General features: G+C 38.2%; 1 protein-coding gene across 2 annotated transcripts in view; it reads right to left on the minus strand.

Moving 5' to 3' along the window:
• kcnh2a (potassium voltage-gated channel, subfamily H (eag-related), member 2a) overlaps positions 1-18,450 on the minus strand; it is a 45,698-nt gene that overhangs the window by 8,341 nt on the left and 18,907 nt on the right. For both annotated transcript variants that reach the window (XM_016278339.1, XM_016278340.1), the window contains exons 6-7: positions 1,400-1,822; positions 161-557 (exon numbers count right to left, since the gene is read on the minus strand). In XM_016278339.1, coding sequence (XP_016133825.1) covers positions 161-557; positions 1,400-1,822 — 820 coding nt within the window. The remainder of the gene's footprint in view (positions 1-160; positions 558-1,399; positions 1,823-18,450) is intronic.

Genomic DNA, 18,450 nt, shown 5'->3' on the forward strand with positions numbered 1-18,450 from the left:
CTTGATCAGGGTTATTATTATTATTATTATTATTATTATTATTATTAATAATAATAATAAAGGTTTTTTTTAACTTTCAATGGACTTCATACAGTAGCACCCAACTGCAGTTCCCAATTTGGAAAAAATCAATTTTGCTGACATAAGAAAAAAAACTAACCTCCAATGAGCATGACACAGATGGTAAAGATCTTCTCAGAGTTGGTGTTTGGGGAGACATTTCCAAAGCCCACACTGGTGAGGCTGCTGAAGGTGAAGTACAGGGCAGTGACATATTTATCTTTAATAGAGGGTCCCGATGAAGGATTTGTGATATTATACGGCTTCCCCAGCTGTTCCCCCAAAGAATCAAGCCAACCAATCCGAGACGGGCCGCTCCTTTCCACATTCCCAATAGCATACCAGATGCAGGCCAGCCAGTGGGCAATTAGTGCAAAGGTGCACATAAGAAGAAAGAGCACCGCGGCTCCATACTCGGAGTAGCGATCGAGTTTACGTGCCACACGCACTAATCGCAACAGCCGAGCAGTCTTCAGTAGGCCAATCAGAGTCGTTGTCTGTCAATACATGAAAACAATGAGCACTGAAAAGTTAAGAGATGGTTAGCAAAAGCTATAATAGCATATTAAAAAGAATTGTTCACCCAAAAATGAAAATGTACTCACCCTCAGGACATCCAAGATGTAGATGAGTTTATTTCTTCATTGGAACAGATTTGAAGATATTTAGCATACATCACTTGCTCACCAATGAATGAATGGGTGCCGTCAGAATGAGAGTCCAAACAGCTGATTAAAAGCAACACACTAATCCACACGACTCCAGTCCATCAATTGATGTCTTGTGAAGAGAAAGCTGTGTTTGTAAGAAACAATTCCATAATCAAGGCATTTTACATTTTAATCATTGCTTCTGACCGAAATACCAGTCCATAATCCATAACGCTTCCAGTGGGAAAAAAAAGCATCCACTGCTGTCCTCTCACATCAAAATCCACTGATGTTTTTTTAGAACTGTTTTTGCTTTTAAACAGTGCTTGATCTGTGCATGATTCAGACAAGACAACTTTTTCAATAAAGAAAGCAATATTATGGATAGAGGACTGGTATTTTAGTCAGAAGCAACAGTTTGAAGTTAAAAATGCTTTGATAGATTTTTAACAAAGACTCTCTTGGACTCCCATTATTGTGATGTTTGCTGTCTGTGATGTTCTCATTCTGATGGCACCCATTCACTGCAGAGGATCTATTGGTGAGCAAGTGATGTAATGCAAAATTTGTCAAAATCTGTTTTGATGAAGAAACAAACTACACACCTTAGATGACCTGAGGGTGAGTACATTTTCATTTCTGGGTGAACTATTCCTTTAAAAATCTAAATTACCCATAAGTTCACTCACATCTTCTACAGAGCGATAAATGAGCAAGTCGAAAGGAATGGCAGCCACCATGTCAATGAGGAACCAGCCTTTAAAATAGTGGATGGCTATTCGGCCGGGCTGGCTGACCACTTCATCATTGCTATTCACGTAGGTTGTGCGAAAGTTAATCACAATGTCCACTACGAACATGATATCCACCATGAGGTCCACCACGTTGAGTGGACTGCAAGAGTAGCCACAGCGCTGCATGGCAGCCTCTTCCTCATCGCTGAGCAGGAATGCAGCCGAATAAGGTGTGAAGATTGCCGTATAAATGACCAGCAGCAAGATGACCCAGTCCCAGACTGCCTTGAAGGGGCTGTAGTGTAAAATGGTCCATTTGTGGATTCGGGGAGCCTGGAGCTTATACTCAGGGAGGACATCTGCACCTAGAGACAGCACCTGAGGAGAAATATACTTCACAATGAGAGGTCTTTTCAGATTATGAGATGAATTATGCAACTGCTGCTGAAAATCTGCATTTGGACAATTACAATGACATTATATATGATTATTTTTAAAAACAAGCTTTAAACCATCAATGAAGATGTCCTGGTCTTGAGAATGAAAAAAATAAATAAAATAAAATTAGTTACATTAAAGCTTAATGTACCCAACCATTCAGAAGCGTTTTTTTTTATAAAAAATTTTTTTCACGGTTTCCTTAAAAACATTAAACAACAACTGTTTTTTGTTTTGTTTTGTTTTTTGATAAGAATTTGGAAATAATAAAAACAACTTTTCTTGAGCACCAAATCAGCATATTAGTATCATTTCTGAAGGATCAGGATAAGTTTGTAGGGTAAGTCTGATTTGACTTTCCCTATTTAGCATACAGTATTATTAATTTATTCCATATTTGATTATATAGGGTAAAAATAATTGAAAAAATGGAATGAAGTGAGTATCACTCGGAGTAATTATAAGTAACAAATCATTTGCAAACTACTAGTTTATAGTTAATTCATAGTTTATAAACTGTAGTAATTACATTATTAGACTCTATACAAATAGTGAGTTCTTCATTCATCACTGTAATTAACACAATTATTATTGTTTAATTAGCTCATATGTAGAGCTGGGTAGTAACCGATTACATGTAATCTGAGTTACGTAATCAGATTCCAAAAATTAAGTACTTGTGATTAGATGAAATTGCATTTTAAAATACTTGTAATCAGATTAGTTACTTTTTTATTGATTACATATGATTCACACTATAGCAATATTTTATTCATTTATAAATAATTTATTCATAACTAATTTAATCTTTTAAATGTTCCTTTCTTAATTAACCTACTGCTTATACAGTGGGGGAAAAAAGTATTTAGTCAGCCACCAATTGTGCAAGTTCTCCCACTTAAAAAGATGAGAGAGGCCTGTAATTTTCATCATAGGTATACCTCAACTATGAGAGACAAAATGAGAAAAAAAAACCAGAAAATCACATTGTAGGATTTTTAAAGAATTTATTTGCAAATTATGGTGGAAAACAAGTATTTGGTCAATAACAAAATTTAATCTCAATACTTTGTTATATACCCTTTGTTGGCAATGACAGACGTCAAACGTTTTCTGTAAGTCTTCACAAGGTTGTCACACACTGTTGCTGGTATTTTGGCCCATTCCTCCATGCAGATCTACTCTAGAGCAGTAATGTTTTGGGGCTGTCGCTGGGCAACACAGATTTTCAACTCCCTCCAAAGATTTCCTATGGGGTTGAGATCTGGAGAAACTAACGACATTATTAACTGTCTTGATATTTACTTTGAAAGCTAAAGCTTGCGATTATGGTAAGGGGCGTTACATTTCCGACGCGTGCTTGTGGTGTTCGGCCAATCACAATGTACTGGGTCAGCTGGCCAATCAGAGCAGACTGAGCTTGTCAAAGGAGGGGGCTTTGTTGAAAACAACGTGTTTGAGAGAGGCGGGGCATAGAGGACCTACAATATTGTACAGTATTTGAAAAATAACGTGTTTTTTGAACATTAAAGTATGTCAACATATTCTGTTACACCAAATACACAAAATAATGATCTTTAAAATAGCATCATATGACCCCTTTAACTACAGTTTATAAACTATGAATTAACTATAAACTAACAGTTTGTTAATGATTTGTAAGTATTTTATTAGTGTATATGTCAATCACCCTTTTAAAACCCATAATAACAAATAAAAAAAAAATATAGGGGGTACACAGTGAAATATTGAATTAATACTCACTATAATATATATATATATATATATATATATATATATATATATATATAAAACCTTGATCTTTCTCTAACCTTTTCTCTTGTTAACAGAACTTTCGCCTATGCTATACCCATCCCTTGTGCGTTGTTTCAGGCTTATACATACTTCAAGGCGAAAACTTTCCTGATCTCCTACCACGCACCAGCTGTCCACCAATGTCATGAAAGAAAAAGACCCTCCATTAAAAGACCATTACTGGGGCTCATAATAATCTCCCTCAAATCAATTAACACAGCAACCAGCCGATATTCAGCTCCAGAGCGTCCTGATCTGACTGTGAAGAAACATCACATGTAGAAGGTTTAGATGTACTGAACTGAAGAGAGCTGTCATTTGAAACATAGAAGTTAATCTCACAGGGAAGCAGTCAGAAATTGCAACCATCGATCAAGGAAGCACTACAGCCCATAGCAATGGTCTCAGTGCCTCACAGATGGTGGTGTGGCAGTCAAGGGCATCCTTGTGTTGAGATGAATGTGGGGTGCTTGACTGGACTGTTGTGACTATGGTGAGCAGAGCCCAGTTCTGACACCACAACACCAATCTTACACATGGCCAACATGAGGCTCTGGGCAGAGACAAATGCCAGTGTTTCTGTCTTGTGCCAGAGTTCGTGTCATGCGTTTTCATCACATTAAACACAGGAACAGGCACATTCTACTGTAACCATTTACAGGGGATAGTTCACCCCAAAATTAAAATCTAGATACATTTACTAACCCTCATGTTGACTATCTCAAGTGCTCAAGGAAATAATAATGTGAAATAATTCAGTCATTTAAGAAAGCAAAATTGTAATCCTGTTTTCCTTTCTATGAATTTACTGCAGCGAATATTGAAAGGTTAACATTCACATTTTGTTAACCTTCAAGTTTCAAATTTGTAAGAACGCTAATAATGGGAATGCTTTTATTTACACTGTCCCAGAATACCTGCAGTAATTCCTGAAATAATGCTTACACTGACAATGCAATCAATTCTGAAACGACGCCATTCTAGGAGCAGCAGCCGCTTACACCATCTCACTTCACTCCAGTCAATAGATAGCATTAGATTATGAATGATTTAAAAATCAATGTTTCCTTTTACTTTAAATTTACAGAACATTACCAAATTCCAAAGAAATCAGCTATTTATAGTCTGAGTTTACCTATATATCTAAGTGAAATACATACACTACAGTTTAAATGTTTGGGGTCAGCAAGATTTTTTTTGTAATGATTTTGAAAGAAGTCTCTCATGTTCACCAAGACTGCATTTATTTTAATAAAATTAAAAATAGTACTAAATAATTGTATTTAGTGAATAATAGTAAAAAAAATTACTGTGAAATGTCATTAAAATTTAAAATAACTGTTTTCTGTTTTAATATACTTAAAAATTTAACTTATTCCTGTGATGGCAAAGCTGAATTTTCAGCAGCCTTCAGTGTCACATGATTCTTCAGAAATCATTATAATATGCTGATTTGGTGCTCAGTATCATTTCTTAATATAATGCATTGAAAACTACGTGACAGTTATTTTCAAGATTTTTTGATGAATATCATTTTTGATGAATAGGATTTTAAAATAAATGGAAAAAGAACAGCATTTATTTGAAATAGAAATCTTCTGTATTACTATAAGTGTCTTTACTATCACTTTTCGATCAATTTAATGTGTTCTTGCTGAAAGTATTTTTTTTTTTTAAGTAAAATTTTTTTTTTTTTAATTAATTAATTCTGACCCCAAACCTTTGCACAGCAGTGTAGATCAAGTGGTAAAAACAAAGCGTACCTTCCTTGTGAACTCACCTCTTGTGCGACAATACTAGAGATCCGAACAGCCCTCTTGACCCGTGTGTTTTTCCGCTCATTGCTCCCTTCTGCCCCCTCTTGAGGAATGCTGCCTCTGGCACTAAAAGACATAGTTCTGCCCCATACAGATAGCTGCCTAAACTCCACTGTTCATCTCACCTTCTGCTCACAGGAACAGCCAACACTGTCATCCTCTGAGGTGGATCGCTTCGGTTTCATCAGTCTGAAGGCTTCCCTTTCAGAATATATCTCTTAAATGGCTTCCAATAAAAGTCTGATTGGTCTTTAAATTTCGCTCACTTTTTCCATCCTTTAAAATTGGAAAGCAAATCATCCAGGCTTTGAAGTACTGCTGCTCAGTGCCTTTCCAAGCTGTTTCAGTCACTCCAAGCAAATCAGCACAACATGAATAAACTGTCCATCTTCACATTAGTTTCTAATACAAACATCAGAAAACAGCATACGAGTCTGAACGGGTGCAGCATGGATCCATCGTCACGCTGTCAGGGCAGCTGTTCCACTTTTTGCACGCTAGCCTTTTAAAGAGAGTAAACTGCCTGTGGTATCCCTCTCCATCTCTCCCTCCCTCCCTTTCAGAAACACTGTGTTTGTGTGTTCTTCTCGCTCTCTCTCTCTCTTCTCTGTGGAAGTCCCACTTGCAGCTGGCTGTCTGATCCACCTCCTCGCTCTCAGTAGCCCAGCTGCAGGGCTTGATGGATATCCTCTGTTCCCTTGATAAGCACAAACACTCTTAAACATTTTTTTTTCTCTATGTACTCAGCTCCCAGGCATGTTACAGACCCTCACCTTAACTCACTTCTCATATGATAATTTTCACCCACATTAGGTTTAATCATACTTAAATTAAATGCCTGAAATTAAAGCCAAGCCAGTGTCTGCCGTTAATAACCGCTTTCTACCAAACATGTGTCATTGCTTACATATACTGTACAGATCTGTATACTTATTCTCAATTAATAGATAGGTAACACTTTACAATAACCTTCAGTTTGTTAACATCAGGTATCATGAACTAACAATAAACAACATTTTTACAGCATTTATTAATCGAGGTTACTGATAATATATAGATGATTAATATTAATATTACTATACTATTGTTCATTGTTAATGTTCATTCATAATACATTAACTTAATTTATACAACTTGAAGTGTTAAAAATTTATTAATATACACTACTGTTCTAAATTTTGAGTTTGGTAAGATATTTTAATGTTTTTAAAATGTCATTTATGATATGAATTTAAGTTTTGAATTTTCAACAACCATTACTCCAGTCTTCAGTGTCACATGATCCTTCAGAAATCATTCTGATATGCTAATTTGCTGCTCAAGAAACATTTCTTATTATTAATCATGTTGAAAACAGCTGTGCTGCTTAATATTTTCGTGGAAACTAAAGATTTTTTTCAGGATTCTTAGATGAATAGAAAGGTCCAAAGAACAACATTTGTCTGAAATCGAAATCTTGCAACATTATAAAATCACTACTTATGATCAATTTAAGGTGTACTTGTTGAATAAAAGTGAATGTCTTAAAAAAATCATACTTACCCCAAACGTTTGAAGGGTATAATGTATGCAAAAATGTACATTACTTTTGCAACATTCATTAAGGTAGGTTATTGTTCATTGTAAGTTCATGATACCAAATGCATTAGCTAACTGAATCTGATTGTGAAGTGTTACCAAAATACATTCCTAAGCACTCACTGTCAAACAACAATTAAAAACAAAGACCCACACCCTTCTAAATGCATCTCTAACCATACACTTATTTTTTGGGGTGTGCTGGTTAGCATTCGCTATGAAATCAATGGATCTGTAGGTCATGCGTTTACTCGAAATGAACCCTGACAGCATAATTACTTGCCCATGACTGGCATCATGCATGTTAAAGCCACCTTTCACATGTCAACAAAGATCACACTTCCTCTCTAATGGCTGAGAGCCATTTGATTTAACCAATAATGATCCTGCATATGAGACACAATGTAAAAATAGCTATTTATACAATAATACAAAGACATCAAAGGAAAAGGCCAATATTATTCCAAGACAGAATGCACTATATGTCTCTGTTTTCTATGTGATGGTGACTAACTCCTGTCATTAAAGTGAGTAAGTAAAAAGACCTCTCTGAATTCACTACCACAATAGGCTGGTTTAAATGCGACTCAACATGTTTTCTCTCTGAAGGTCTTAAATTAAGTGTGACGGACACTAAGGTCACTGAGCTGATTGTAAAGATGTTAAACCTGGACAAAACTAAGAAATAACGTTATCATGCCATTACAACAAACAATACTCCATATCAGTGGGAATTTCTCATGCTCCCAGAACAATGCATCACATCATGCTTGGGTTTATGAGTAAAGACAGAAAAGAAGAGCAGGCTGTTGTGAAGATAAACAGTATATTAAAATGAAGATGCCTGAAGTCATTATACATTATTCTGAAGGAATGATAAATTATTCAAATTTCAAGTCTCCCACAAACAGTTCTTTGTGAAGAAATGGTGTTCAAGTCTTTTTATTATGTCAGTCTTTGTGAATTTACCATCCACTCTGCTGATTTATTCCCATGGGGCATTTGGCATTCTTTTCAATATACTGTATGTAAATTTTGATTCACATCAGAATTTTACATTTTAAAGTGCTGGTGTTTCAATGTCAGACTTTTGTGTGAATGCCTTCTTTCAACTTTCAATGTCTAATTCTATCTAAAAGTGTCTAATTTATTTAATACTTTAAAGGAATAGTTCACCCAAAAATTTAAAATTGTTGAAAATTTACTCACCCTCAGGCCCTCTAAGATGTAGATGATTTTTTTCTTCATCAGAATAGATTAGCAGAAATTTAGCATTACATCAACTTGTACTTGAGTCATGTGGATTAATTGTGAATTATTGTGATGTTTTTTATCAGCTGTTTGGACTCTCATTCTGACGGCACCCATTCACTGCAGAGGATCCATTTGTAAGGAAGTGATGCAATGCTACATTTCTCCAAATCTGTTCCAATTTAGAAATAAATTCATCTACATCTTGGTTGGTCTAAGGGTGAGCAAATTTTCATTTTGGGTGAACTATTCCTTTAATGTCTTTTTAATAAGACATCCAGAACTCCAACATTTGCACAGATGTTCCATGCTGACAACCATTTAAAAACTGGTTAATCATATAGTTATTTAACACCCATACAGTTTTCACTGCATGTTTACTGTTAAAATAATACAAACTCTCCGAGACTGTTGGGAGATGTACATAATTTAAAGATGAACAACATGTCTAAAGGCACTGAATAGTCAGTGTTCTAAACCAGTTCAGACACACAAATTTGATCTGACCTTGCTAGAGATACTCATAGCTAAAGGCACATTTCATGATGACTAATGACAAACCTTGCACATACATCACGGTATCTAACTGGGTGACAATTGGCACTTTACTTCATTCCTTTATAATTTTATATTACGCTTGTAATTTGCCATTGCCAAGAGTCCTTTAATGTAGTTTTACAAACTAATGGAGTTTCTGGATCCAGTTCAGTGTCATTCAGCCGAGACTGCAAAACAAGTACCACAAAAGGATGCTAACATTACAGCACCCAGAGGGCAAAAACACTTATTAATTATCAATTTGATAATTAGGTGCATTAGGTCATTTATAAAAAAAATCAACATTCAGATCCACATTAGTGGTGAAAAGATGATAGTAGTACTAACAAAAGCATAAATATCTCTCCAGTACAGAAACGGAGACTGGAACGTAGTTCAAATAAGATAATGCTGAGGCATAATACATGTTTGCTCTGTTTTTTTAATTATATGTCCCATAAGCTATATTTGCTCTCTCATTTCTTATCAGTGTGCTCTGTGATGGTGCATTCGAGTTCATAGCCTGTCATAACCAGTAAGTCGAAAACAATGAAAATACAATATGTATTTGTTGTTGTTTGTTGTTTCAGCTTTTTCCCAAGTTTCCAAGTACCTACAGTCACAGTGTCAGGATCACTAGGATCATCAGTCACTTACCTGTCACCTCACCAGTCACTATGCCTGTCACTTCTGCGCACTACATTTCCCAGAATCCCTCCTGGATCACACCTGCTCACATTCCACAATCACCACACCTGTCTACCATTAGCCTCATCAGTCTGCTTTATAAGCCAGCACCAAACATGCACACATTGTCTGGTCTCTTCGCATAGGATGGCTTTCACCAGTGTGATTTGTGACTAAGACTTTTTACACTGAGATAATACTATTCACTGTTGTTGTTCACTACTGTGCATCAACTTAACTGGATACCTACCTATGCTATTTACCTGCTACGAATCTCTCTCTGTCATCTGCTTCCATCTTTTGAGATCTGGCGCTGATCCCCTCCTCACCTGTAATACAAGGAAGTTAAGACTTATCAAGTTGGTTGGACTACTGTATTCTGAACAATCACTCACCTGCTTGTCTTCTGGCTCTACCAATAAAGTCTGTTTGAGTTAATGACATTTACCCGTGTTGATCCTCCTGTTTGCTAACAGAAGACCAGACCCATTCCAACAACAACCATAGACATCCTATCCTCTAACACTGAGAATTTGCTCCTCTCCATTTCCCAATATGGCCGTCCAATTGAGAATTGTCTAGGAATTTCTCGATCTTTCCTATAGGGTACCATGGAGTGATGATACCCTGAAGATAACCTTCTGGTGCAGATTAGAAGATGATCTGTATCAACAGATACCGGTGTCAGCTACCACGTGTTCTTTAAAGCACTATCTTGATTTATGAACTTTTGGTGAGGTTACCAACTGCCCTGTGGATGAAACCGTAAGCCCCACGTCTACCGTCTCTGCTGTGATGGCTTTCAATATAAATCACAGCAAGTGCTTCCATATTCCCTTAGGCGAGAAAGGCCATCTCAAACAGTGCAGACCTGGTGGCAAAACTTGGGAATCCACCTATCATGTCCATCAGGATGTCTCTGAAGATTAATTCCACTCTGTGGTGCTCCTGTCCAGAATCCATACCCAATCAACATAATCATGAATCCGTTCCAGTGAGTAAAAGTCCCAAATCTATTCCTGAAAGAGTAATCGCCAAGATGGTTGTTCCCGAAGTTCTTGTTTTCCATTATGTAGGCACGGAGGCCACTCCATGTTCCTTCATGGTCTCTCAGCTGGCCCTCCCATTGGACTCGAACCAGCTTGCATTCCAGACAGTCTGCCTACCATAGGGACCTCATGCCCTGCCAGCTCCACCTGCTCCGCCCTGGTGGTCATCGATCTTGACAGCCCTGCCCGGGCTCCCTGCTCTCCCATCTGCTCCGTTATGGCCTGCTGAACTAACTGCTCCACCATGGTCCCAGAATCCCTCCTGGCTCACATTCCACAATCACCTCACCCGTCTACCATTAGCCTCATCAGTTGGTCTTTATAAGCCAGCACCAAACACGCACGCATCGTCTGGTCTCTTCTTTGCATGGGACTGCTTTCACCAGTGTGGTTTGTGACTAAGATTTCTTACACTGAGATAATACTACTCCTATGTTGTCCACTACTGTGCATCAACTTAACTGGATACCTACCCATGCTATTTACCTGCTACGAATCTCTCTCTGTCATCTGCTTCCATCTTTTGAGATCTGGCGCTGATCCCCTCCTCACCTGTAATACAAGGAAGTTAAGACTTATCAAGTTGGTTGGACTACTGCATTCTGAACAATCACTCACCTGCTTTACTGTTTGTTTTCTGGTTCTACCAATAAAGTCTGTTGGAGTTAATGACATTTACCTGTGTTGATCCTCCTGTTTACTGACAGTGTATTTGCTCTGAATGCTTCAAATGTTAAGGTCATTTGTATCAAGTACAGATATCCACAATTATATATGAAAAATTTCTTAAATCTAGTTTATAGTCAAGACAGAAGGACAATTGATAGCAGTATCTACAATAATAAAAAAAAAAATTCTACCAGCAATGGAAGTACCATCAAAACATTTGTAATTTCTGCAAGCAGCCTGGCCCCAGCTGTTGTTTTGGTAAGTATAGGCCTAAAAACTTGAAAAAGATGAGAGCAGCCATATAACCTCAGTGTTTATACATCTGGGACACCATTTCACCATTTGAACTGATTCAGCCAAAAAAAAGTGTTCAGTAATGCATTTCTGACAGGAAATGCTTTTACCTGTCTGGGTTCCACAGCAGTAACGCATGGAGAAAACTAACACTTATGAGTAACGGAAACATACTCTGCTTTTTTTTTTTTTTTGAGTATCAAGGTGGGAGAGTTCTAAAAACGAAATCCTCTCTTAGAACATTTCAGAGCTAGTTACTGATCACTGCACAAACTCAGTGTGCATCCGACACAAGCTGATCAATGCAGCATGTAATCATCTGCCATTGTCCACCTGGTTAGGGATATGTCAAGAGCCTGAGATAAAAATAGAATGTGCTTTAAATACGCTGCATTTCTGCCTTTCAATTTGACAATGAAAATTTATTTTACAGTAAATACAGCACACTATCTTTCAAGTTTGGGGTTACAATAGAAAATAAATGTTTTCTATTGCAATGTACTTTAAAACCTAACCTATTCCTGTGATGGTAAAGCTGAATCAGCAACCATTACTCCAGTCTTCAGTGTAACATAATCCTTCAGAAATCATTTTAATATACAGATTTCCCCATTTTGTATCAATGTTGAAAACAGTTGTGTGGCGTAATATTTTTGTGGAGAAACAACTTTCAGAATTCTTTCATAAATGGAAAGTTAAAAAGAACAATTTAAAAGTGACTCCACACTTTTTTGAACAGCAATGTGAAACATTAAATTGTTTTCTAATGGTTCTTACAACATTCACTATTTTCACTATCTCCCTTCATGAACGCTGCGTTAAGACACTGTGTGTCAAGCTAAAATGTTGCTCCATTCTATTTTGCTCTGTCCAGATATTTATGAATGCAAAAACACATCCTGTGAAAAGGTCTCCAGCTAGACCACCATTGCTCAATGGGCCCATTTAGCCACAACTTCACCGAGTTGGCTCAGCGGCTTCATTAGCTATTCTCTGTTTGCATGATCTCAGAATGCATGTCTATCAACATTAATTCAGGATCAGCCATATGGCTTAGCATTGACATGGTAATATTTAAGCATTATACAGAGGCTGGAGACTGTAACAACGTCAGCACATTGTCAGTGGGTGGAAGGCACTCAGAAATGTGTGCACGCAAAAGACTGCAGGCCAATCTCTCCTGATTTTAGTCTACAATCAAATAAAACTTGATCTTCACAATAACATTTCCATACTGCATTATTCATTAACTAAACAAACTGTTTTTGTCATCCTACCCAATAATTCTAAGACCCACCACCCACACCCACCCACACATACAACAACAGAGAAATAATGAAGGGTTTCTGATGGAAAGAGCTTATTGCTTAGGGTGGTTGTTCCATCAGGTCAGGCAAGAGCTCGTGCCTCCTGTGAGTGTGCCAATGTGATTAATGATCAAATGACACTTTAAGTGGGTTGGGGCACTGGAGAGGAACACCAGAATGATGCCACTTCTGTGAGGGGACAGACAGAGGTAGAGGAAGGGGACGAGGTATCCCTCTATTTCCCTACAGCATTATAATGACCAAAATAACACATCAGTCCCTGTTAAGGAGAGTGAGAAGTTCCCCTTGCACAGACATCAGCAATTCACAACTACTGCAGCTGCAAGTCACCTGTGCACAAACACAACTCTGTGAAATCAACTTCCTTACAAGAAACAAAAAAAGTATTCAAGTAAAAAACAAATAAATATAAATACACTGCTGTTCACAAGTTTGGGGTAATTTTTATGTTTTAAGATTTTATGTTTTTGAAAGAAGTCTCTTATGCTCACCAAGGCTGCATTTAGGCCTATTGCTCAAAAATGCAATGAAAACAGCAATATTGTGAAATATTATTACAATTTTATTTTTCCTATATTTTTATATTTATGTTTCATAGCTATATATATATATATATATAATTTTTTTTGTTGCTTATTTTCATGACTTTCTCTCTTTTTACAATGTTTATCTTATTAATATTATTATTTCTTGTATTTTACTGTTATTGTTAAACACCACTACGCCAACATGATTGACCTTGTACATGTAAAACCGTGGTACTTGGCAATAAAGGTGATTTAAAATAATTGTTTTCTATTGTAATATATTGTATATATATATGTAACAAGCCATTACTCCAGTCTTCTGTCACATAATCACATCACTTCATTCTTAAACATTTCTTATTGTTATCAACTTACTTTGATCAATTTAATGTGTCTTTCTGAGTAAAAAACTATTGAAATCTTATTGACCCCAAACTTTCGAACGATAGTGTATATTATAGTATATATACACTGTCTGTAAGACTTGATTATTAGAGTATACACACTGAAAAATAAATAAATAAATACAATAAAAAAATTTTTTATTTTGTTTATTTTTAACATTTTTTAGATATATCATGGATGTACAAACTTCACTTATATTAAAATCTAAACCTAAAAATGTGAAACTATGGATTATGTCAACAGGGCACTGGTCTAAACAGTGACAAATGACTAAGCATCTCTGAACACACATCCACATGAGTGCTAATGGCTACTCATTTGTGGAGATATAGATCTTTCTGTCATGGGGCATCCAGATAACTCAGCTGAAAATGGAAGGACACCTCGCGGCATGTGCCATGTGACCTTTGGCATGACCTCATTCCCTCTGCACTCTGTTGGAATGCCCTTCAAACAGGAATGGTCATCTATATGACCCTGAACAGGATGCTGCATTAACCCCAGGTATGAGATATTCCTATGGGATAGTTATAAAAGACTGTACGAATTAATTGCATGTGCATTAACTACAGTTTTTTACATTGCTTTGGAGAATGCCCTGAGACCACAGTTTAAAATCCCACCTATATGTACAGTGCTACATGCATATGTATTACATAAAAGCTGTTTTTACTGCCACCAACTGGATAAAAAACTGCTAAAAACCACTGTATCATCTACTACATCATACCAGGGAGGGTGAAATAACAATGTCCTATGTAGTGACAGGCCTATATATCAGTCAGACTAATTAAGCAGCTGATATTTTTCATTCTTACAGATAAGCGTGTCAGCTTGGCTAATTGACAGAAGTGGTTATAACATATGTGCATAAATATATTCAAAAGTTTGGAGTCTGTAAGATTTTTTGTTTTTGAAAGAAATCTCACCAAGACTGCATTTATTTGAAAAAATGCAGTAAAACAGTATTATTTAGAAATATTATGGAAATATTATGACAATTTAAAATAACTGTTAATATATCTTAAAATGTCCTGTGATGGCAAAGTTGAATTTTCAGTAGCTATTACTCCAGTGTCATAATACTTCAGAAACCATTCTAATATGCTAATTTGCTTATTATGATTATCAATGTTGAAAACAGTTGTGCTGCTTATTTTTTTGGAAACCATGTTACTTTTAAAGCATCCTTGCTGAATAAAATTAATTTCTTTAAAAAAAAAAAATCTTAGGTGACACTTATCATCGCTGCCCCACCGCTTTTATTGATAAAATAGCTTTGATACTGATTCATGAGTGTGGCTCCCTGCACGATGTAGATGGGCACAGTGAGTGCATCGCCTGTCTGGGCAGCACCCACACCGAAGCTGCTCTCACAAGGACAGAATGTTTTCACTGCGAGAGCATGAATCTCGCTCTTCTCCACTCTTGGATCGCCTTCGGTCCTCTCTGGTCTACTCTCCCATTTCCTCCCTCCCCTAGCAGAAAGAAACAGTGGAGCAAGGGGCTCAAACACCGGGCTCAACTTACGCCGGCACAGGTCCCATGTGTTTTCACTCTCCCCGCAATGCCTCGACTTGCCTGTGTACTTCACATGTGAGGATCAGAGCCCCTCATTGGCTGTGAGTGGCTTGATTTCCTTCGGCGGGTCTGAGGAAGAAGCTGTCGTGGATGACTTCAGATGCAGAAGAGTGGGCATGTTCCGGCAAAGAACCCGAGTGTTGAGCCAGCCTGGCCAGCCGCTGAATAAACCCTGTTCAGCAGGACTGAGGTAGTTCATCTAACGGCGTCATTCAAAGTGGGGACTTCACATCCCTTCACTTCAGTTTACGAAACTGAACTGAGCTGGACGATGACATCACTGAGTTCATACTGTAAAGCTGCTTTGACACAATCTGTATGGTTAAAAGCGCTATATAAATAAAGGTGATTTGACTTGACATCCCCTCAGGGCTTTCCAGAGGATGCTCGGCCTCATGTTGCCCAATTCCTCTATGATTCCTCTGGGCCTGCTTCATGTGTGGCCCCTCCAGTATTGGCTCAAAGCCCATGTCCCGTCCCACGCTTGGCGCCTGGGAAGTTTTCATCTCAGGGTAACCCACTGCTGCATCAGAGCTGTTGCCCCTTGGAAAAATCCTTGCCTGTTTAAATCAGGCGTCCTGTTATGACTGACCTCCAGAAGGAAGGTGGTCACGACAGATGCCTCCATCTCGGGTTGGGGAGCTCTGTACGAGGGCAGACCGGTATTCGGCTCCTGGTCAAGCCTGGAGCAACGCTTACACATCAACTGCCTCGAGATGGCGGTTTTTCTAGCTCTGAAATCCTTGCTGCCGGCCTTAAGGGGTCACCACGTCCTGATTTGTTTGGACAACATGACGGCGGTAGCCTTTATCAATCACCAAGGCGGTTGCAGTTCACACTCCCTTTACAGGTTGGCTCGACGACTCCTTTTATGGGCACAATGCAAACTCCTTTCACTGAGAGCAGTTTATGTGCTGGGCAGACTGAACAAAAGGGCAGTCATGCTGTCCAGGGGCAATGTGGCTCCAGGAGAATGGAGACTACATCCCCAAATGGTTCAAATGATCTGGTCTGTCTTCGGCAGGGCAGAGGTGGACCTCTTTGCATCAGAAGACAACTTTCACTGCCCAATTTACTTTTCAAAACAGCGAGATGCTGTCTGGTGTGCAGTGCGGAACAAGGACCCGTCCTCTCGTGTCCTATGTGTTAACTTTTCTACAAGAGCTGCTGGATAAGGGGTGCACCTCTTCCACACTCAAAGTATATGTGGCAGCCATTGCAGTGAATCATTCTCTCATGGCTGGCCAGTCAATCGGCAGAAACGACCTAGTCGTTAAGTTTCTGAGGGGAGATTGGAGTTTGAATCCGCCTCGCCCTCATACTGTGCCAACTTGGGACATATCTATAGTCCTCAGGGCTCTACGGGGCCCTCCCTTTGAGCCGCTCCAGTCGGCCGACTTGTCGCTTAAGACTGCCCTCCTTTCTGGCTTTAGCGTCGGTCAAGCAAGTGGGTGACCTGCAAGCACTGTCAGTCAGTGCTTCCTGTCTTGAGTTTGGGCCTAACGACTAGGCCTGTCACGATAACAACTTTTTGTTGTGCGATATATTGCCCCAGAAATAATTGCGATAAGCGATATTATTGTCATTTTAAAGATCATTTTATGCCACTGAATATATTATCATAATGTAACAGTATAATAATGCAAGAAGGCCTACACACTTCCAAATGACAACAAACTTTTAATTTTTAAGAATATTTAAATAATGGGAATTAAGTATCAAAATATTAGATACCTTAAAAAACCTGAATAAATAGTAAATGAACATTTTCTAACAAAAAATGCAAAGTAGCAAGTAGAAAAAAAGAAAAATGCACAAAGAACTTGTATGGAGTTTTTTCCATCTACATATTTTTCCTGGACCTTCTTTTCCCTGTAAATTAAGGGTGCACTGTATTGCTGAAAAACACAATCACTACTCAGCAGTCAGATGTCCATATGCACAAAGGCACAGATCCCTAAACAAGACCATTTCCGCAGATTAAACTTTTTTTTGTAGAAGCATTTTTTTTTATTTGAACTAGCACCTCATGACTACACCACGTTATGTACAATAAGCTGCAAAAGACACAAGCACAAGTGGAATGTATAAAACATGGAGACATTAATTTTTAAGTAAATATAATGGGCGATATATTGCGTCACCAAAAATTATTGAGGTCATGTACATATATTGCGCGATAAGTCGATATATTGATTATTGCGACAGGCCTACTAACGACTGTAGAGTTGTCCTCAAACCAAGACACGGCTATGTGCTGAAATTGCTCTCCACTCCATTCAGAGCACAAGTCATCGCCATTCTATTGTTCTCCAATTCAGAAGGTGAGCAGGGTCCTAATCCACTCTGCCAGGTCCGAGCTCTTAGAGTGTATATTGTGCACTCTGGCCTGTTTAGGCACTGAGAGCAGCTCTTTATATGCTTCGGAGGCCATTCTAAATGGGCTGCCGGGTATGAAGCAAAGATCATCTCGCTGGATAGTGGATGCTTTAGCCCTGGCTTACGCCTCGGGCTTGCAGTGTCCTATAGGTGTGAGGGCCCACTCCACCAGAGGAATGGCATCCTCCTGGGCTTGGTCCAGCGAGATTTCCATTGGTCATATTTATTCGGCCGCCGGTTGGTCGTCGCCATCTACCTTCAAAAGTTTTTATAACTTCGACGCCCTGTCCTGCAGGCAAAGATTTTATCTGCTGAATACAACCTACTCATCGTTGTAAATGGAGATGGTTATGTTATGTAGTCCTCAGCCTAAGCGGCTTGGGTCTCATTATTGACTCATGCTTACAGGAGCCCTCAGTACGGCTCCTATCATTGTTTGTAGAGAGAGAAAGAGACACACAGACGCATGCAATTAACACACGTGACTTTCATCCTCTCTCTTAAAATGGCCATATTTGAGAAAAGTTGAGAAGTTTAAATCACTGGATAACTGTTGGGCATTTAACATTTCTATCGTAAAACAGTTGGCTAATATTAAATGATTTGCAACTTCCATCTTGTTTCGCTCTCTTTCAACGTTAAACTGACGCT

Source organism: Sinocyclocheilus grahami, unplaced genomic scaffold (genome assembly GCF_001515645.1).
Source record: "Sinocyclocheilus grahami isolate Dianchi unplaced genomic scaffold, SAMN03320097.WGS_v1.1 scaffold121.1, whole genome shotgun sequence".
Taxonomy (NCBI): domain Eukaryota; kingdom Metazoa; phylum Chordata; class Actinopteri; order Cypriniformes; family Cyprinidae; genus Sinocyclocheilus; species Sinocyclocheilus grahami.